Source organism: Mustela nigripes, chromosome 2 (assembly GCF_022355385.1).
Source record: "Mustela nigripes isolate SB6536 chromosome 2, MUSNIG.SB6536, whole genome shotgun sequence".
Taxonomy (NCBI): domain Eukaryota; kingdom Metazoa; phylum Chordata; class Mammalia; order Carnivora; family Mustelidae; genus Mustela; species Mustela nigripes.
This window is the reverse complement of record NC_081558.1, coordinates 143,860,395-143,882,964: the sequence shown is the minus strand read 5'-3', so window position 1 is coordinate 143,882,964 and position 22,570 is coordinate 143,860,395. Positions and strand designations below refer to the sequence as shown.

At 35.8% G+C, this 22,570-nt stretch overlaps 1 protein-coding gene across 7 annotated transcripts in view; it reads left to right on the top strand.

Annotated features, from left to right (window-relative positions):
* RNF13 (ring finger protein 13) overlaps positions 1–22,570 on the top strand; it is a 204,884-nt gene that overhangs the window by 132,506 nt on the left and 49,808 nt on the right. For 6 of the 7 annotated variants that reach the window (XM_059391746.1, XM_059391745.1, XM_059391747.1 and 3 more), the window contains 2 exons: positions 12,279–12,366; positions 19,152–19,242. In XM_059391746.1, coding sequence (XP_059247729.1) covers positions 12,279–12,366; positions 19,152–19,242 — 179 coding nt within the window. Of the gene's footprint in view, positions 1–12,278; positions 12,377–19,151; positions 19,243–22,570 lie in introns of all 7 variants that reach the window. The other variant, XM_059391749.1, reaches the window with a different exon arrangement.

The window sequence follows — 22,570 nt, the reverse complement described above, 5'->3', positions numbered from 1 at the left end:
ATTCCTTTCTCACGTTGAGGTCCTTCATCCATTTTGAGTCTATTTTCATGTGTGGTGTAAAGAAATGGTCCAATTTCATTTTTCTGCATGTGGCTGTCCAATTTTCCCAACACCATTTGTTGAAGAGGCTGTCTTTTTTCCATTGAACATTCTTTCCTGCTTTGTTGAAGATTAGTTGACCGTAGAGTTGAGGGTTTGCTTCTGGGCTCTCTATTCTGTTCCATTGATCTATGTGTCTGTTTTTGTTCTAGTACCATACTGTCTTGGTGATGACAGCTTTGTAATAGAGCTTGAAGTCTGGAATTGTGATGCCACCAACTTTGGCTTTCTTTTTCAATATTCCTTTGGCTATTAGAGGTCTTTTCTAGTTCCATATAAATTTTAGGATTATTTATTCCATTTCTTTGAAAAAAATGGATGGTATTTTGATAGGGACTGCATTATATGTGTAGATTGCTTTAGGCAGCATAGACATTTTCACAATATTTGTTCTTCCAATCCAGGCGCATGGAACATTTTTCCATTTCTTTGTGTCTTCCTCAATTTCTTTCATGAGTACTTTATAGTTTCCTGAGTATAGATTCTTTGCCTCTTGGTTAGGTTTATTCCTAGGTATTTTATGGTTTCGGGTGCAATTGTAAATGGGATTGGCTCCTTAGTTTCTCTTTCTTCTGTCTTGTTGGTGTAAAGAAATGCAACTGATTTCTGTGCATTGATTTTGTATCCTGACATTTTACTGAATTCCTTTACAAGTTCTAGCAGACTTGGAGTGGAGTCTTTTGGGTTTTCCACATATAGTATCATATCATCTGCAAAGAGTGATAGTTTGACTTCTTCTTTGCCAATTTGGATGCCTTTAATTTCTTTTTGTTGTCTGATTGCTGAGGCTATGACTTCTAGTACTCTGTTGAATAGCAGTGGTGATAATGGACATCCCTGCCGTGTTCCTGACGTTATTGGAAAAGCTCTCAGTTTTTCTCCATTGAGAATGATATTTGTAGTGGGTTTTTCATAGATGGCTTTGATAATATTCTATCCCTACATTTTGAAGAGTTTTGATCAGGAATGGATGCTGTACTTTGTGATATGCTTTTTCAGTATCTATTGAGAGCATCATATGGTTCTTGTTCTTTCTTTTATTAATGTATTGTATCATAATGATTGATTTGTGGATGTTGAACCAGCCTTGCCAGCCCTGGAATAAATCCCATTTGGTCGTGGTGAATAATCCTTTTAATGTACTGTTGGATCCTATTGGCTAGTATTTTGATGAGAATTTTTGCATCTGTGTTCATCAACAATATTGGCCTGTAATTCTCTTTTTTGATGGGATCCTTGTCTGGTTTTGGGATCAAGGTGATGCTTGCCTCATAAAATGAGTTTGGAAGTTTTCCTTCCATTTCTATTTTTTGGAACAGTTTCAGGATAATAGGAATTAATTCTTCTTTAAATGTTTGGTAGAATTCCCCTGGGAAGCCATCTGGCCCTGGGCTTTTGTTTGTAGATTTTTGATGACGTTCAATCTGCTTACTGGTTATGGGTCTGTTCAGGTTTTTTGTTTCTTCCTGGTTCTCATCATTTTGTATCAAGAAATACTATAAGAAGCAGCCCTACTTCATTGTATTTATCTTGATGTAGCTAACATTTTAAAAATTATTTGTCCTACTAGAAGGGTCCGAAAATAGAGATATTTGCAACTTTATTTTTTATCTTGGTTTAGTATGTATGTTTGCAGTAGAATCGTTTCACTTGTTCTTCTTACTGGAGTAATCATCACAATGAATTCTAAACAGTTGAATCAGGTAGCATATACCTTCGGGACAGCTAAACCCCATGATTCATCCCTCCATCCATCTTGCCAGCCCGCAGGTTTTTCTGAGCACTGGTTTGTGTGTATTTGCCACCAGTATGTGAAGTTGGTAAAGAGTCTCTTCAGTCTTTTCCTCATTTTTTTGGGGGGGGGGTTCTTATTAATAAGTTTTGAAAGTTCTTGATATATTCTGGCATATAAGCCCTTTATCAGATATGCATGGTGCAAACATTTTTTTCTAGCCAATGGCTTATTTATTCTTAGCAATGTCTTTCAAAAAGAAGAAATTCTTAATTTTGATGAAACCTGATTTTTTTTAATGAATTGTGCTTTTGTTGTTATAAATAAGAAATATTTTCCTTCCTGAGGTCACAAAGATCTCTGCTTGTATTTTTTTCTAGAAATTTTTTTGTGTTATGTTTTAAATTTAGGTCTAAATGGCTCTTTTTTAGTTAATATTTGAATTTGGTGCAAGTGATACATCCTATTCTTTGTGTGTGTGTGTGTGTGTGTGTGTGTGTGTGTGTGTATGTGTGTTAGTCACCATACATCAGTATTCTTTCTTTTTTGTGGGGGGGGCATCTAATTGTTCTCGCACTGTTTTTTGAAGATTGTCCCTTTTTTTTCATTTTTTAAATTGAAGTATAGTTGACACATGCTACATTAGATTCAGGTGTACAACATAGTGATTCGAACTCTGTGTTATACTATACTTACCACAAGCATAGCTACCATCTGTCACCATACAACACTCTCACAATACCATTGCCTGTGTTCTCTATGTTGTACTTTTCACCCCGTGACTTCTTCATTCTTTAACTGGAAACCTGTATTTGCCATTCCTCTTCACTCCTTTTTGCCTCTGACAACCACCAATTTGTTCTCTGTATTTATGCTGTTTCTGCTTTGCTTTGGTTTTTAGATTTCACATATAAATCAAATCTTTTGGTATTTGTTTTTCTCTGTCTTTAACATAATACTTCTAGACCCACCTATGTTGTTACAGATCTCAACATACACTTCGTTTTCTTTATTCATTCATCTATCAGAGGACATTTACCCTGCTTCTATATCTTGGCTATTATAAATAATTGGCAGTCAACATTGGGGTGCATGTATCTTTTTGAATTAGTTTTTTTTTGTTTTGTTTGGGTGAATACCCAGTAGCAGAATTACCAGGTTTTATGGTATTTCTGTTTTTAATTTTTGAGGAACTTATGTAGTTTTCCACAGTGGCTGCACTAATCTGCACTGCCGCCAACAGTACACTAGGTTTTCTTTGTCTCCACATCCTTGTGAACACATGCTTTGGTGTTGAGTTGTATACTTTATATATTTTGGATAGTAACCTCTTATCAGATAAATCATTTGCAAATATCCTCTCCCATTCAGTAGGTTGCCTTTTCATTTTGATGATTTCTTTCACTCTACAAAAGCTTTTTATTTTGGTGTAATCCCAGTGGTTTATTTTTGCTCTTATTTCCCATGTCTCAGGAGACCTATCTAGAAAAATATCAGTAAGGCCACTGTCAAAGAGATTACTTCCTATGTTTTTTTTCTAGGAGTTTTATGGTTTCAGGTCTCACATTTAGATTTTTAATCCATTTTGAGTATATTTTTGTGTGGTATAAGAAAGTGGTCCATTCATTATTTTGCATGTAGCTGCCCAGTTTTCCCAGCACCATTTGTTGAAAAGACTGTCTTTTCCCCATTATATATTTTTGGCTCCTTTGTTGTAGATTAATTGACCATATACTTGTGGGTTTCTTTCTGGGCTCTCCATTCTGTTCCATTGATCTATGTGTCTGTTTTTGTGCTGGGACCATTCTGTTTTGGTATTTATTGAATATTTTTATCATGAAAGGGTATTGATTTTGTCAAATGAAGTGTTGGCTGCATTCCAAAATTTTGATATGTTTTGTTTTCATCAGTTCAAAGTATTTTACAATTTCCTTGGTGATTTCTTTTTTGACTCATTGGTGAGTTAGGATGTGCTGTTTAATTTTGATATATTTGTGAATTTCCCAAATTTCCCTCGAATATTGATTTCTAACTTCAATTCATTGTGGTTGGAGAACTTTGTATGATTTTAGTACTTTTAAAATTATTGAGAATTGTTTTATGCCCTAACATCTGGCCTACCTTGGAGAAACTGCACTTGAGAAAAATGTTTATTGTAGAGTAAAATGTTTTATAGATGTCTATTAGGTCTAGTTAGTTTATATATTGTTCAAGTCTTCCATTTCTTCATTGATCTTCTGACTTTTTCTATCCATTAGAGAAAGTGGAGCATTGAAGTTTCCAACTATCGTTGAATTGTTTCTCCCTTTACTTTTTAAATTTTGCTTCGTGTATTGTGGAACTCTGTGATTAGGTGCATATGTTTATAGTGGCTATAGCTTCCTGAAGGAAAATGGAAAATTGTCTTAGTAAGATATGGATCATGTTTTTATTTATTTTATTTTATTTTATTTTATTTAAAGATTTTATTTATTTATTTGACAGAGAGAAATCACAAGTAGATGGAGAGACAGGCAGAGACAGAGAGAGAGGGAAGCAGGCTCCCCGCTGAGCAGAGAGCCCGATGTGGGGCTCGATCCCAGGACCCTGAGATCATGACCCGAGCCAAAGGCAGCGGCTTAACCCACTGAGCCACCCAGGCGCCCCTGGATCATGTTTTTAAATCCATTCTGCCAATCTCTGGTTTTTGATTGGGATATTCAGTATGTTTACATTTAATGTAATTATAAAGTAGGATTTACATCTGGCACTTAATTTGTTTTTTTATCTCTTCTGATGTCTTTTTTAGTTTTTCAATTCCTGCCTTTTTTTATTGTGTTAAATGGATATTTTTAACATACCTTTTTAATTTCCTTGTTGTTTCTTCTGTATATTTTTTAGTTACTTTTGATAGTAATGGTCCTGCTATTGCAATTAACATCTTAACTTAAAACAGTGTAGTTTAGATTAGTACTAACTCGATTTAAGTAGTATATGAAAATTTTGGTTCAATATACCTTTATTCCCTACCTCTTCTATCATGCTATTGTACTATTATTGTCATACAAATTGTTTCTTTATAGAAGACTATTAACACATTATTTTTTAATGCAGCTGTCTTCTAAAACAAATAGGAGCAGGAAAGAGTTAAAAATAAAAATATCTTTGGAGACTCAATCTCCTTTCCTTTCCAAGTCTCCTGGACACTCTGTCCATATCTATATTCCCTGTCTTCTGTAAACTCTGTTCTCACGTCCTCTCTTTGTGTTTGATTTCTATCCTGTGTGAAGCCAAGGACTTGCAGTCCATACTTGCAGTCCACAGTCCAGCCAGCCAACCACATCAAAAGTGTGGACTGCAGGGGCACCTGGGTGGCTTGGTTGCTATACATCTGACTCTTAATTTGGGCCTAAGTCACGATCTCAGGGCAGCAAGATCCAGCTCTGTGTCAGGCTCCATGCTCAGTGGGGAATTGGCTTGAGATTCTCTCTCTTTTCCTCTCTCTGTCCCTCCCCCCATCACGTGCACGCGTTCTCTCTCTCTCTATCTCTCTCTCAAAATAAAATAAAAATCTTAAAAAAAAATGTGGACTACAGTAATACTTAGACTGCAGGCCAGGAATGTCTGCTGCTTCACACACTGTTCTGGTCAACAGAGGGAAGAGTGCAGAGATTGAGAGAATGCATTTAGAAACTTTCATAGCAATTTCATAGAGTCATCTATATCTGTTGAATCTAATAAAAAAAAAATTAGGTGTCCTAAACAAAACAAAACATCTTTTTAAAGAGATTTATTTATTTTAGAGTGTGAGTGAGTGTACATGCATGAGTTGGGGGAGGGCCAGAGGGAGAGAATCTTCAAGCAAAATCTCTGCTGGGGGCTCGGGGGAAGCCTGAGGTGGGGCTGGATCCCAGGACCCATGAGATCACAACCTGAGCCCATACCAAGAGTTGGGCACTCAACTGAGCTACCCAGACGCCCAAAAAAATTATCTTTATACAGTTTTCATAATACCTATGTAGTTATATTTACTGCTGCTAATTATTTTGTATAGATTCAACTTATTGGCTACTCTTCATTACATTCATTTCAGCCTAAAGGACTCCTTTTCATATTTCTTGTAAGGCCACTGGCACAGATTCTCTGTTTTTGTTCATCTGGAAATGTCTTAACTTCATCTTCATTTTATTTTCAAGATTTTATTTAATTTGTTTTAGAAAGAAAGAGAGAGGGAGTGAGTGCATGGGGTGGGGGACAAGCAGACTACACCAAGCTGGACTTGGGCCTTGATCTCAGGACTCTGAGATCATGACCTGAGCCAAAATCAAGAATCAGTTGCTCAGGGCGCCAGGGTGGCTTGGTTGGTTAAGCGACTGTCCTTGGCTCAGGTCCTGATCCCAGGATCTTGGGATAGAGCCCCATATTGGGCTCTCTGCTCAGTGGGGAGCCTGCTTCTCCCTCTCCTCTGCCTACTACTCTGCCTGCTTGTTCTCTCTCGCTCTCTCTGTCAAATAAATAAATAAAATTTAAGAAAAAAAAAAGAAGTCAGTTGCTCAACTGACTGAGCCACCCAGGCACTCCTCACCTTAATTTTTGAAGGAAGCTTAAGCTGGATAAGCTCAAGCTGAATTCTAAACTCAATTATTTTCTCTCGAAGCCTTTTATTAGTTCATCTAAGTAGATGGTTATGTCAACTTACAAATAAAGAGCATCTTCTTGGGTAATCTGTATTCACTCTTTCTATCTCTCTTCCCAATCTCCACTGCCCCGTGCCTCCCACCTTCCTTATTTCATTGACCAGAATTTTAGTATTCAATGCTGAATAGATGAGGTGAGAGTTAATATCTTTCTCTTATTGCTGTTATTGAGAAGAAAACATTCAGTGTTTTACCAGAAAATATGTTGATTGTGGGATTTTTTGTAGATAACACTAATAATGTAGAAATATTTTAAAATGTCAATATAAAATGTGAACTCAAGTTCATTATTGGGCAGGAAAGTAGATTGAGAGCCAAAAGAAAATGAAAGATGCTTTGAAGTCACTGTAGGTATCATATGATTAAATTTAGTCATTCTCTTCCTAGTAGTCAAGTGCTTAAAATGCATCTTGAGATAGGTGTATCTTTTAATATTTATACCCAAGCCAGATAGACTTTCCAGGGAGAAATTCCCCAATATTTATTACATCTTTTTTTACTTCTACTACTACTTTACTTGTTTCAATAAATAAAATTATAACATGTCATAGAAATTTCCCTCTAAATCCTGTTTTCATTCTGGATGAATTACAATCTGACATATTTCAGCTTTCTAGTTAAAAAAATAAATGACCTTTTTACATTTATAATAAAATGGTGAAATAATGAACTAAACTTAAGATTGTATAATCACTAAAATTAGAAGAGAATATATTTAAACTTGGCTACTATTTTGAATCACACATATTTTATCCGATCAATTGAAAGCAGATATTCTTAGAAACATGGGGCATCTGTAGGAGACATGTGTATGGTGTTCATGGAAGATTACCTGTCTGTCTGTCTGAAATAATCCAATAAGCTTGCTTTTTCACAGTTATTCAGGTGTTACAAATTTTTCTTCATGAAAGAAAAAAAACAAATTAATAATTCAGATAAAGACTTGAAATGTGTTTCAAAATTAAAAAAAAAATCTTATCAGTGTTTCTGCTGTAAATAATTGGGTTCTTTTCAAGGTCATTTTCCATCAAGGAAAGTCAGCTCTATTGAATTTTTACTGTTCTTGCAAATATATAGCTTCGAGATATACATAGCTCTGCTTATGTGTAACATCTCTTCTCAGAGGAAAAAAGAAATACATTTAGTTCACATACAGATGTTAAAGGAGTTTGAAGACTATAAGAAATGTAGAACTGTGAATGGATTATGTTTTATTAGAAGTTAATTATTTTTAGCAACCAGGTAGCTAGATTTACTCCAAATATTTGTTGGATGAATGAGTGAATTAATTTGCTGAAAATTTTTAAGTTTTTATCTCAAGTCTTAATCTGTTGTATTCTGTCTTACCTTAAAAAAACAAACAAACCTATATATAGAAACCTCACTACCTCCCCCATTATTCAGAGGCATTCCTTTCTCTTCCCTTGTGAAAACAAGCTCTGCTTCTCAGACTTTTCCATTTCTGTTTAAGCATATTCTCCAAGTTTCCTAGGTTCCAAGGTCCAAAAATTAGTTTTTGAAGAAGAATAAAAACTATTGTTGTTTCATATCATTGCCATCTTTCTATCCTGCCTTTTCATAACATCTCCACATGTTCAGTTTCTTCTTTCCATATCAATCTAAGTAGACCAGATTTGTTCTAAAATACTGCCTTAGCCATGTCAGCGCCTTATTCAGTTGCCTTCTGTGAACCCTAACAGAGTAGATGCCATGTCTGATTCTTGGAATGGTCTCCAAGGTAGTACTGCCAATCTGGCCCTTTGTTTTCTTTCTTCTCACCTTGGATTCTCCAAGAGCAACAATGAAAATCAATAGCAATGACAGTACTCATAAATAGCACTTATTTAATATGTGCAGGTACTGTCTAAGCACTATTTTGAGTGTTTTACATATATTAAATCGTTTAATCCTCATAGTAACTCTTTAAGTTGGGTATATTATCAGACTTATCTTACAGAGAAGTTAACTTACTTGCCTAAGTTCATACAACTTATATGTGACAGAGTCAGAATTGGAATGCAGGTAATCTTGTTCCAAGCTTTTATATTTTTAACTTCTCTGCAGATCTTTCTTTCAGTAGCATTCTTTATTTAGTAATGTCAATGTTTTATTTTGTTTTTAGTAGACCTTGCTAGGTCCTGACTTTTGTTCTTTCTCTTTATCATATAAGAAATTTCCCTCAACTCTTTTCTACAGTTAGCCCCAATTTTTTCTCTTTGTTAAAGTGTAATTCATGTTCCATAAAATCTGTGATAGGCATTTCAGCCCACTAAATATTTTCCCTCTAAGTTTCCAAAAACTCTGTGACAGTATTTTAGCACTTTCCTTCTTGGCTTTAAACTCTGTTTTGCATAGAGGTTTCATTTGACCTACAAGGTTTTATGATCATGTTGTCTTAAGTTTTGATGATTTCTCAGTTCAGTTCCTTTTCTCACACATTTGTAAAATGTTTAGTAAGGTTCATAATTTTCGTTCTCCTCCTGATTCATTGGGAAACCCCATGCTTTTTTTTTTATCTAATCAGATTAAAAAAAAAAATTGCAGCTCTGTCTAAATGCGATTGTAGGGCACTTTTACCTACCCATTTTTCCTCCTTTCTAAAATATAGAAAAGAACACCTATTTTGTTGAGGTGTGTTAGGTATTAGAGATAATATATGTAAAGCACTAGCATATAGAAGCTTCCTTTATTCATTAGAGCTTTTAGTCTGGAGCCTTGTTACATGTATCCTATCAACAGTTAACTCCCAACTTCTCAATCCTTCAAATCCCATAAAAGATCTCTACTTGCAATCTGGACAGCTCAATCAGTTCTTCTTACAAGACTTGTTTTATTAATGTCAGTATTACCAATTTGTCCACTCTGGAAATAAGATGAACTATTGTGTCATTTCCAGGGTTCCTTTTCGAACCTTACTGAAAGTTTTTCCATTAACAGTTTGCTATCTTCTGACATGCTGGCTACTTCCTATAACAAGCCAGCAGTTCCATATTACTCTAGAACTCTTGGATAGGTGCCGCCTGGTCTACATAATTTAGTTGCAGCTAATTTTTTTATTAGAGCTAAAATATTTAGAGCATTTACCACAATTTGAGCTAAAGGCTTTGATCAATCTCCTTTAAAAGGCAGATTTGCAACACAATTCAGAAGGCTTTTTCATGAAATTTTCAGTTTTGATGTCTCTCTTGGAATTTAGGTTTGTTCACAGTGCATGTTTTTTATTCGTCAATCTTTGAGTTCTTTGCCTCCATCTGACACCATGTGTGAGGTTGCATTTTATGAATGTGAAACTTTGCACATGTTTACTAAGTTGATTTAGGTTTTATTTGTGCCTCGTGTTCTGAAAAATACCAGCTGCTGCTTAGTTAAAAATGTAATTTAATTTGACTTGATGCACACGTTTTGTAGTTCATAAACATGGATATAGTTTCCTTGTTTGTATTCATAAGTCTGTGGGTCCATATGTTAATGTTTTCTTGATTTAATTTTAATACTTTATTTTGGAGATCAATAAAAACAACAAAAGCCTTAGGGAAGACTTCTTGTTAAATTTTTGAAAACATGTTTCTAATTTCGGGAAGTCACACTTGTACATTCAAAAATCCCTGCCTATTTTAGTGGTTTTCTAAGTTTTCTATTTGAGGGATTTTATTGTTTTGTTAGCAGAGAACAGCTTTTGATATTGATCTAATATTATATTGTATTTATGGAACCAATTGCATTTTGGATGTGTGAAGGAAACATTTCTCCTCAGTTGCTTCATGCAGTTTTAAGAATCTAATGGCTAGATTTAATTACACACTTGGCAGATTGTTGTAAATCCAATAATTTATATTGGTGGTTACTAACATTTGGGGGTTCAGAAAGCCTTTTGTAAAATTAATGATGGTTTTATCTCTTCCTACCAGAAAAGCTCACACGTAGACAACTACAGGAGCTTTAAGGACCCCATGGAAGGTTGTTTTTTTTTTTTGTTTTGTTTTGTTTTTTTTGAAATGGGATTGTGTGTGTGTGTGTGTGTGTGTGTGTAAGGTACAATATAAGATCTTTAAGAAAAATGAAAATAAATTGATATAAATGCTGTAAGCAGGGAGCGGTTATGTGGGTGCTTGAAAAAAGGTGCACAGCAGGGCATGAAACAGGACAGGCTTCATGAAGATAATGAAATTTGAAGGCCTGATAGACATTCAGAAGACAAAACCTATTCCAAGCAACATACTAGCCTGAGCTAATAGAGAGGCAAGAAAGTGCCTGACCTCTTTGGATATCCATGAGAATCCATGAGAGCTCTTTCAGAGCAAGGATTGTTTCTAATTCACCTTTGAGTTCTGCACTGTGCCGCACAGTACCTTATATAATTTTATTATGTAAACTCCACAAATACTAGTTGAATTGAACTTTTTTTCCCACTCTTTATTGTGGTTCCTGAGACCACCTTCCTGTGTGTCCTATTGTGTTGTATCACAAATATGTATTTTGCAGGGAAACAAGTTAAATCATGTAATTTCAAATTACATGATTTTTTTTTTTTTTAGCCGAATTCACTGGCTTTAAAAAGCTTAAACTTGTTTTTTTTTTTTTTATCAGAAAACAACTTTTGATATAAATTTTATATTTCTTAAATTGTATCTCTGGCAACATTTGTTTTTTGAATGTCTTAAACATTTCTCCTCAGTTACTGGGTTAGCTTTTTGGGAGCAGTTAAAATGGTCATGAAAGCATCAAATAAACTAATAGCAACCCCAAGCAAGTATACATCTGTTTAACTAAAAGCTAAGTGAAGTCTCTTCTGCTATGGTAGTAGAATGAATAAATAATAGATTAATATATAAGTAATAAATAAGATTTAGAATCTATAATATCCTTCTTAAGAGTATTTTTTCCCACCCCTTGAAGAAACAGTACTATCTATGTGGAAGAAGTTTTGGAGCTAGCAGGTTGTCAATTTTAGCTGGATACTTAAAAATGCACGTGTAACAAAAAAAAATGGCAAACTTTCTTGATTTTTGACATTTTCTTGCAGGACTATTAAACATACCTTATTAACAGTTTTATTGGCTGGTTAATTTTCTTGCCATATTCCTAACATTAGAGCAGTAGGTCCTGTGTTGGTGAACTATTTATGCTACTTTAATCAGTTTTTAGAAAACCTCTGCCTAATTTTCTTTCTTGTGTTTGTAATGTTATAATGTGGGCTATTAATTTGTGTGCATGTTTTATACATTTACTCTTGAATAAGGAATATTAATGTGCGCCTGCTCTGTGAGGCTGTTTCACAGGTGCTTTTAATTCCTTGAGGCACTCATCAACTACAGACTGGGTTTTTATTTATTTATTTTTTCAATGATAGGATAAAATTATTCTGATTAATCCACATGAATAAAAGTAATTTGTCCAAGTTTATTCCCCTCTAAGCAGCATATATTTGAATGTCCAAGGGCTGATGAATCTTGAGCATGATCATAGCAAATCTCTATGTGTTAGAGCTAGGTGGGTTTATTGCTTTGGATTCTTTAGTATTTTAGCTTGTATCTATCCTTTCTTTGTTTTTCATTCACTTCATGCCATGAATGAAATCAAGAAAATATCCAAAGTCACTGATTATTATAAAATATGTTATGTTTCAAGAACATATTTGAGATCTATTCTTAGATACATACGTAATCTAGTCCTAGACACATGGTATAGACTTGCTGGTTTATGTTGAAGTTGAGGGACTATATGACAAAGCAGTCTTTTCCTCATAATTGTGATTGTTTTCTGACTTGCAGGTTTTAAATGCACAGAGAGCAGGATACAAAGCAGCCATAGTTCACAATGTTGACTCTGATGACCTCATTAGCATGGGATCCAACGACAGTAAGTACAGGTATCACTTTTCTTCTCTCCTGTTTGACAGATCTTTTTGAAACTAAAACTTAACAAGATTTCCCCCCACTCTCATTTTCTTTTTAAAAAGCAAAATTTCTTTTCTTTTAGAAAGGTAACTCATCCTAACCCTCTTGTGACAATTTTATTCATACTGAAGTAGAATTGTTTTTTTCTGAACAGTTAGTTGTCTTGTTTTCTTTTAACTTTGTGTTTCATTTTAGAAGATGTGTTGATATTTTGGCAAAAATCAAAGCTTTAAATAGAGATAAACATGCTGAGTTAAGGATCCCATAGGAGAATTCTGGTGATTTCTTTATAGAGTTACAATATTAAATGTTAGGGTATGTATCTACACTAGGTAGCTACTGTATTCTTATAGAATTTCAAAGCTACATACTTGTGCTTTCTTACACCAGTTGGTTATTAGCTTCTTAACATACATTGACATGCCTATAGCTTTTCATTCAAAATGAGAATGTTTTCCCTTATTCTCTACTAAATACCAGCTTGTAGGGAAAATGAGCCAATTTTAACCAAATAACTGGCTTTAACCAGTGACTTTTAAGCTGTATGCTTTCACTTAATTTGGTGAGAGTGGTAAAGGGTATCTTTTGTTATGTTAAGGATGTGACTTTGGGACTCCATCAAAGGATAAGGGCTGGCTGCCAGGAGAACCAACCCTGTGATGAGAGGGTTGGAGCTCTCAGTCTCCCCCAGCCCCCAATCTGTGGAGAGATAGAGGACAGGAAGTTGACTAGATCTCCAGTGGCCAGTGGTTTATTGTGTAATGGAGCCTCCATAAAAACCCAAAAGGACAGGGTTCAAAGAGCTGCTAGATTGGTGAACACATTGAGATTTGGGGAGAATTCTGTGCCTGGAAATGGCATGGAATCTCTACATCCCTTCACGTACTTTGCCCTATGCATCTCTTCCATCTGGCTGTTCCTGAGTTCTATTCTTTCATAATAAACTGATAATCTGGTAAGTAGATTGTTTCTCTGAGTTCTGTGAGCTACTTTACTAATTAATTGAACCCAAGGAGGGGGCTGTCAATGGAACCTCTAACCTATAGCCAGTGAATCGAAAGCATATGTGATAACCTGCACTTAAAACTGGTGTCTGAAGAATTGAGGGCAGTTTTATGAGACTAAACTTTTAACCTGTAGAATCTGATGCTATCTCTAAGTAGATAATGACACAATTGAGTTGAGTTGTTCCATGGTGTGGCGGATATCCCCCACATATCCATTGAAAATTGGGTTCAGACCCCAAAGCACACTGCCAGCATCCATGATTAAGTATTTTATTTTTGTTTTTCTTCTAGCACCTAACCATAATACCTCTGGCTACTAAGTGCCATTGAGTCTCGTATGCAAGAAAGAGCTTGGAGCAAAAAGCAGACATAAAGCTATGGACTGGTATCCTACATTGGAATATATTTAAGACTTTAAATAATTAGATCCTCAATAGGAAAGATTTTGGAGTCCTTAACTAAATTTTTTATAACTTAAGACGCTGTTTGTTGTTGTTGTTATTGTTTGAGTAGAACCCTTTTCTTCTTACCCTTAGAATCTGAGGTAAAATTATAACTTATAAAAAGTAAAATTTGGTGGGATGCCTGGGTGGCTCAGTGGGTTAAGGCTCTGCCTTCAGCTCAGGTCATGATCTCAGGGTCCTGGGATCGAGCCCCACATTGGGCTCTCTGCTCGGTGGGGAACCTGTTTTCCTCTCTCTCTGCCTGCCTCTCTCCCTACTTGCAATCTCTCTCTCTCTCTGCAAATAAATAAATAAAATCTTAAAAAAAAAAAAAAAGTAAAATTTGGTAATAAGTTCCTTCATTAATTTCCATATATATTTTAAATTATTATTTAACATTCTAGCTGACTAAATCATTAAAATGCATGAGGTACCCTTGGGAGGATCTAGCATTTCACAAAAAGTTTGACCATCACTGCTGGGAAGTAGAGGAATTGATGAAGGTACTTGACTTACCAAATAAACTAGTTCTTTTGGTACTGCAGATTTGACATGATCTTCTTCCCCTTCAGCTATCTCTCTTAAAATATATATCTATATATGCCAGGTCAGTAACTTTTGTTACCTGTATACATTACTAGCAAAATGGAAAGCATAACTACTCAAGAAAGGGTGTGAATTTAAATTGACACTCTCACTTGTATCAGCTGTATAACTTTAAGCAAGTTACTTACTCCTTGTGTGTTTTGCTGAAGTCCTGAGCCCAGTGTTTAGCAGGCTTCAAGATCTCAGGTGTTTTGAGTTAAACAGATTCATATTTATAAACTATTTACTCTCTTTATATGTTTTCAATAAAAATTTTGCAAGCAGGAAGTGCCTGTTCCCTCTAACACCTATTTTGTCTTTGTAATACCATGAAACCTTTTTGTGGTAATCATGACAGTTCCTAAGGAAAATGTGTTAAATGTTAAAAGTAGCACACAACCATGTAATCCTGTTGTTGCCATGGAAATGTTCCAGTTGAGCTATTACATTTCAAAGATTGCTCAGAATTTTGGTTCTTTATTGCTTGGATTATTTCTGTGACATTCTGCTCTATCCCTGTGTATCTGTGTTTGGGACATTTCTTATATTCAAAAACAAATGTTGTAAAGATCTTTACTATTTGCAACATTGCTGTTAATTGAAAGAAGAAAGGAAAGCATGGATTCATTAAAAGAGGCATGTATCTATTCCCTTTTTAAGGCTTAGTCTATAACCACCAAGAATATTGCGTGTATTCTAGAAACAAACATTGTAGTATCTGGAAACAAAAGGAAGTTTTAAAAGCCCCTTGCTGCCAACATTTCACACAAGGAATTTGTTTTTATTTCAGCTAGGACATAGGATGGGTTAACTCAGTGAGCCAGTAATATCTGTCATCTTCAGGAGGCAGCAGAATGTGATAGAGAAAACACCAACTTCAGAACCAGGAAATGTGGGTTTATTCTTCTAGGTTAGTTAATATATGAATTTTGGGAGAGTTACTTAACCTTTTAAGCCCTTTACTTTCATCTGTAAAGGTGTGTATCATTTTTATTTTTATTTGACCTGACAAGGTTGTGAAGATCCTGTGAGAGAGGATATGTGAGAAAACCCATGCCATGACAGAGTTGCAAGAGCTTAGATTAGGAAGCGAAGCCTCAAGTTTGAATCTAGGCTGTGCAAATTCCCAATTGTATAATCAGGGCAGGTTATCAATATGTCTGGGTTTGTTTCTTCTCTTTTTTTCCTTGCTGTCTTCCTTGGACAAATATTTTTTTTGACAGCCTACTCTTCATCAGGTACTATTTTAGCCACCATGACTACAGCAGGTAATGATATACTTTAAGGCTCTGTTCTCGTATCTTTCAGTGAAATAGCAGAACGCAGCAGTTATTGTGGCTTCTGGGTACTGCCTGCTAGGGTTTTAATTGCAGCTGGATCACCTGCTAGCTGTGTGACCTTGGGAATATTTTCTTACATCTCTGTTACATCTCGGTAGGCCTCACCTTTCTGATATGTAAAATGGGGATGATAATAGTACTTAACTCATTGGGTTGTTATTGAGGATTGAATGAATTCAGACATAGAAAACCTCTAGAAGACTGTTTCTTAGTGGTTTCTTAGTCATTACATAATAAATACATGATAATATAATTATTAGATATTTTATAATAGTATTAATAATCATTTATGGCTATTATTACTGCTATTATTACATTCTAGGGTGGGAGAGAGGAACACACAATCAAAGAGATATGCTATATGTCAAGTAGTGATAAGTGCTATAAAGAAAATTATGAAAAAAAAAATTATGTCAGGGCACCTGGGTGGCTCATTTGGTTAAGCAACTGCCTTTGGCTCAGGTCATGATCCTGGGGTCTCGGGATCCAGTTCTGCATCAGGCTTCCTGCTCAGCGGGGAGTTTGCTTCTCCCTCTGACCCTTCCCTCTCTTGTGCTCCCTCTCTTTTGTTCTCTCTCTAATAAATAAATAAAATCTTCAAAAAAAAAAAAAGGAAAGAAAGAAAGAAAAATCCATGTTAGGCTGAAGGGATATAGGGTGGCAGGGACGAGAGGAGGCTGGCCATTTTAGATAGAGTGGTCAGAGGAGGCTTCTCTGAGGCTTTGACATTTTAACATAGGTCTACAGCAAGAGACTGAGCCATGCAGATTTCTGGAGCAATGTTCCAAGGAAAGGGAACAGCAAGCAAATACAAAGGCTCAAAGATAAAGTATATTTGGTGTTTTCAAGGTATGACAGAAAGCCACAGTGGCTGAAGTATATGCAGAGAGAGTGGAGAGAATGAGGTTAGGGAAGGCACTAGCGGCAGGATCGTGTTGTGTATTTATAGGACTTTGGAATTTGTTATGTGTAGCTTTTAAACAGAGATGTAAGGTGATCTTTTATTTTAAAAGGATCACTTTGGCTGTTCTTTGGAGAATAGATTGAAGGTGGAAGGTGGGCAGGAGTGCCAACAAAGAGACAAGTCAGAATGTTCCTGCAATAGCCAGGCCAGAGGTGATGGTGATCTGGAGTATTAACAGTGGCTATGATAAGTGATAGAATTACGGCTCTGTTTGAAGTTGATAGGATTTGATAGAAGAAATAAAGAAATTGAGGAGTCAAGAATGATTCCAAGGTGTACAGCCCACGAAACTAAGTGAATACAGAATGCTGTTTACCGAGGAGAAAGACAAGGAGTAGAGCTGATTTTGAGGAAAGAGCCAGTGAGAGTTCCATTTGAGAAACATTAGATTTAAAACCTCTATTAGGCAGGCAAGTGGAGATATTGAACAGGCAGCTGGATATATGAATCTGGAGACGTTGGGGTTGGCCATCTAAATTGTATTTTGTCTATGATATCATGACAGTACTATTGGCAGTGTATATTTCACAGAGTTTTGTGGATAAGAATTAAAATTTAGTGTTTTTTAAATTATTTTGTGAACTAAAAGATGTTTGGTTCAGTATATAAATAATATTGCAAAGTCTCCAAGATGACTTTTCATATTTGTATACATTTTACCCCTTCTTCTGACTGAAGTAAGGAGCTTTTTACATCTCTTTAGATATCATAACTCGAAGAAGTTCTGTTACTTCCAATAATTATTGACATGACAGAATATCTGAGTTGTATCATTCAGTGGAAAAAGCCTATACATTTTTCCATTATTATATGGTCCCACTGATATAAAAATACAACATTTTTATTGATCCCACTGATATAAATATAGCGATTAAATATTCCTTTACCAACCATTTTGGATCTTGCCTTCCTGGGGCTTATATGGGATGTGTATATGTGAAAGAGGGGTAGGGATGGGAAGAGTGGGAGGAAGCGAGAGAATGAGCAGAAATGAATAATTATATTTACATTAAAAAAAAATCTAGAAGTAAAAAAAATATACTCTACCAGGATTTTATAACTTTAAAACTTGTTTTTAATGGGGCGCCTGGGTGGCTCAGTCTGTTAAGTGTCTGCCTTTGGCTTAAATTGTGATCTCAGGGTCCTGAGATCAAGCTGCATTGGCTCCCTGCTGGCGGCGAGTGGGGGGGCGGGGAGGTCAGGGATCTGCTTCTCCTTTTCCCTCTGCCGCCCGTGCCCTGTGCTCATGCTAAATTCCTCTCTCACATAAATAAAATCTTTGAAAAAATTATAAAGTGAGGCCTGCTAATATTTTTTAAAGAAACTTATTTTTATAAAGATTAAAGAAAACATATCTGCAGTAGCTTAGGTTGGAGGAGAGAGGTTGAAAATAAAGGGGGGTATAAGGGAATTTGGGGGGTAATAGAACATTCTGTGTCTTGATTGTGGTGGTGGTGGTTACATAACTGTATGTGTGGAAACTCCTAGAACTGTTTATTACTTCAAATAAAACCTTTCTCTTTGGGTGGGAAGGATAATGGTTGTGTTTGGTTTTCTTCTTGTATCCCCCCCACCACCACCTTTTTCAAATTTGTGTTTTTTGGAGAACAAAGTTATTGTGAAAAATGTAATGAAAGTAAATGGACTTTCTCTAAAGCCAAATTTGTTAAATTAACTCACAGCCAAAAATAAGACTGCTTTTTCTATTGTAAATTTTAGAGGATCTTCCTGAGTAATGGGTAATTTTTACAAACTTCTCTTTTGTTGACATTTGACTTTGGTTTTACAAGTAGTCACAAGAGTTCATTGTCTTAAGACACCAGACAAAACAGAGCTTTACCATGAACTCCAGGCTTAGGAGGAAGTAGAAATTTACCTGGCTTTCCTCTTTGCCCTTTCTCAACTTCTGTCAGCCTGTCAGTCTGGAAAGCCGTAGGTATATGGTATCATTTTTGAGACTTGTATAAAGTGGTCTTTTCTTACATTCTTCGGCTTATACATCTCCTGGGAATGGGTATGTAAAAAAAAAGCTTTTTCACCTTTTTCACCTTTAATTTAAGTTATGTGTGGAACTTAAATTTCTTTCTCTTCCTTTTCTAAGAGTTAATTATGTCTATAGAGGAATAAATCAAAAGGAAATATTAAAAATATATCTAGTCTTCATAGGACTGTTGAGATGGTATGGTAATGTATGTATGCACAATGTTAGCTTTTGTTATTGTAAATGTAATAGGATTTCTCAACCACTGTGATTGAGATAATGGTATAACTCTGCAATCAGGAAAATCAACCGATTCGAATTGATTGTAATTGTTACCAGTTGCATTTGCTGCTGTTATGAAGAAAGTAAAGTTGATTGTAAACGGAGTATGGGATTTTAAGAATAATTTTATTATTATTTTATACAGTTGATGTGCTAAAGAAAATTGACATTCCATCTGTCTTTATTGGGGAATCATCGGCCAATTCCCTGAAAGATGAATTTACATATGAAAAAGGGTAAGTAATGGATATAAAAAACAATCATGTAGCTTAATATTCCTTATATTAGGATAGAACTATATTAGTTGTAACCAAGGTTATGTTTAAAAATGAGCTCTACTGTGCTAAATTCTCTTTTAAGTCATTATGATTTTAAGACTATTGTAATATTTCTTCTGTGCATGATTACAATCATTGATGATAATTTCCTAGATCCATTGAGTTCTTTTAGGATTTGCAAGTAGTCTAATTTTATAATTCCTTCTTCATTTATTAGTTAAAATGCTTCTGTAAAGAGAACTTGCACCTTTATCGATTCTTTCAGTACCTTGGTACACAATCTAATGAAGCTAGGATGGGGTGCCAGGCTGGCTTAGTTGGTGGAACATGTGACTCTTGATCTCAGGGTAGTCAGTTTGAGCCCCATGTTGGATGTAGAGATTATTTAAAAATAAAATCTTAAGAAAGGAGGGGGGTGTCTGGGTGGGTCAGTCAATTAAGTGTCTAACGCTTGATTTCGGCTCTGGTCACAATCTCATGGTCCTGGGATCAAACTGGGCCTTGGACTCCAGGCTCAGTGGGGAGTCTGCTTGGGATTCTCTCTCTCTCCCTTCATCTGCCCCTCGCTTGTGCACTTGTTCCCACTGTGAAATAAATAAATAGTTATTTAAAAAAACCAAAACCTGGTATAAACAATTCCTGCCCTTCATTTACTGTTTTTCAAAGTGATTTCGTTCACTAGCATCTTCCAAAGATGATTTATATGTGTATTCAATATGAATTCATGAGTTAAAACTCCCTGAATATGCTTCAGCCCATTGCAGTTATTCTCTTTATTGATGTTCACATTTTCCAATTTCAGACTTCCAAGTTTAATCCAAATGTCTTTTAATGTAAATCTGGAGCTTTTGACTGCTCTTTATTTTCTGTATGACAAGATGTTCCAGACCCATTTTGTTCTTTTCCTACCCCTGACTTGGAACCTGCCGTTTTTTTCAAGGAGCCTCTGTTTCCTTTTAATTTAATATGGTATTTAGAGACTGAGAGGTGATCATTGCTCCTTGGTTTGTCATTATTTCTACGTTTTTTCAGTGGATAAATCTAAGACATATATGTGCTTTTTGTTTTTATTATACAAGGTAAGGTTTCCAGGTAAAATAGTATGTTTTAAAGATACAAAAAATCATGAGCGCATGCTGTTGGTTCTAACCTAAATTCAGGACTGAAGGTGTTTTGCTCTACTTCATTAATTTTACGCCTGTATTTTATTTTTCTGTGCTCAAAGACACCAAAGTAATTGTTTTCTTTTTTAATTGCACAATACATATATAACAGAACAATACCAACACTACTGGCATTTGTGAAAAAATAGTTCTTTCTTTGTTTAAGGTATGTCATAATAAGGATCTAAAACCAAATTACCATGTTTTAAAGACATATGAAATAATTCTGTGTGCTGATGCTGTCAACTGGAAGCACAGGCCTATTTGATTCATGTTGCTTTTAGATTTTAGGGATTGCTTTTTTACCCTCATTGTGACTTTTATGATTTTGTATAAAATTAAAATCAGCAAAACACAGTGCATATTCAGAGAAGTCCAGCTTTTCTTTTTTTTTTTAAAGATTTTATTTCTTTATTTGCCAGAGAGAGAGAGAGAGAGAGAGAGAGAGCAAGCGCACAGGCAGGCAGAGTGGCAGCAGAGGCAGAGGGAGAGGCAGGCTCCCCGCTGAGCAAGGAGCCCGATATGGGACTCGATCCCAGGATGCTGGGATCATGACCTGAGCCGAAGGCAGCCACTTAACCAACTGAGCCACCCAGGCGTCCCAGAAGTCCAGCTTCTAAGTATCATCTGCTTTGTCCATTGTTCCCATCTGAACCTTTTAAGTAGCAATTTTAAATTTTATTGGAGCGCCTGGGTGGCTCAGTTGGTTAAGCATCTGCCTTCGGCTCAGGTCATGATCCCAGGGTCCTGGGATTGAATTCCACATTGGGCTCCTTGCTCAGCGGGGAGTATGCTTCTCTTTCTGCCCCTTCCCCTGCTTGTGCACGCTCTCTCTCTCTCTCTCTCTGTCAAATAAATAAATAAAATCTTCTAAAAAAAAATAGGACATAAGGAACACTAGATTTAGAACCCAGGTCTGTGAATCTTTCTGCTCACAAGAAAATTCTGGAATTGATTGTATTTCTGTGGTTACACATATATAGGAAGTGTTCAAAAGTTTTTTAATGTTGGGGTGCCTGGGTGGCTCAGTAGGTTCAAGTCTCTGCCTTCAGCTCAGGTCATGATCTCAGGGTCCTGGGATCGAGCTCTGCATTGGGCTCTCTGCTCAGCAGGGAGCCTGCGCCCCCATCTCTGCCTGCTTCTCTGCCTACTTGTGATCTCTGTCAAATAAATAAATAAAATCTTTTTTTTAAATTTCTAGTTCCCTGGGTCTTCCTGCTTTGTTCATTTAGCTCCTTCTCACCTGGCAGTTCTGTTCATTTCTGAGCAACCCTTTGGCTTATCTCCTAGGACAGGGTTTATTTCTCATTCAAGCCACATCCACATTAGAAAGCTGTTAACATAAAAGGAGAAGAAGAAAACCCATATGAGAGATGTAAGTTTGCTATTGCTGAGATACTTATATTCTATAATGAGTTGAATATAGATAAGCAGTAGTCTGGCTTTTAACCCCTGACAATGTTAATTTATAGCTGGTTGGTAGGAGTAGGATAGGGAGGTTGCAGAAGACTAGCATCGTATGGAAAAGTTCTTCTACTTAAAAGTGGCACCACTGTTACTGTCTCAGCACTGGCTCATATGGTTTCAGAAGATTTGTGTCAAGCATAGGGGCATTACTTCCAGACCTGACCTCATGCTGGAAGAGATGGCATACATTACAGTGGCCCAGGCCTGCTGCTTTTCTTTTTTCACCCTGATAGATCAGTCCTTTTAGTATTTTATGTAAAGCTACAAAAACACATGTAAATCTTTTGTCATCCCCTATTCTGCTCAAAGCTATTGAAATAAAAATCTCCTTTTACTTTAGTGTTCTTAGCATTTTTTGGAAAATATTTAAATTATTGGGAAATTCCTTATATTATCTTTTTTTTTTGTATTTGGTAAAGCTTGATAGAGCTCCCTGCATATGAATATAATAAATAATGGCAAGAAGACTTAAAAATTGCTTTATTTAATTTCACGTTATTTTTCTTAAGTACTATGGTGTTCTAAGCATCTCTATGTCGGGAAGGAGTTGGCCCGTTTTTATTTCCCTTTTATTGAGAATTTTTGTTTTGCATTTAACCCTTGTGTTACAAAGTAGCAGGCTTCACTGCCTAAAAATCACCTAGAAGTGGGTTACA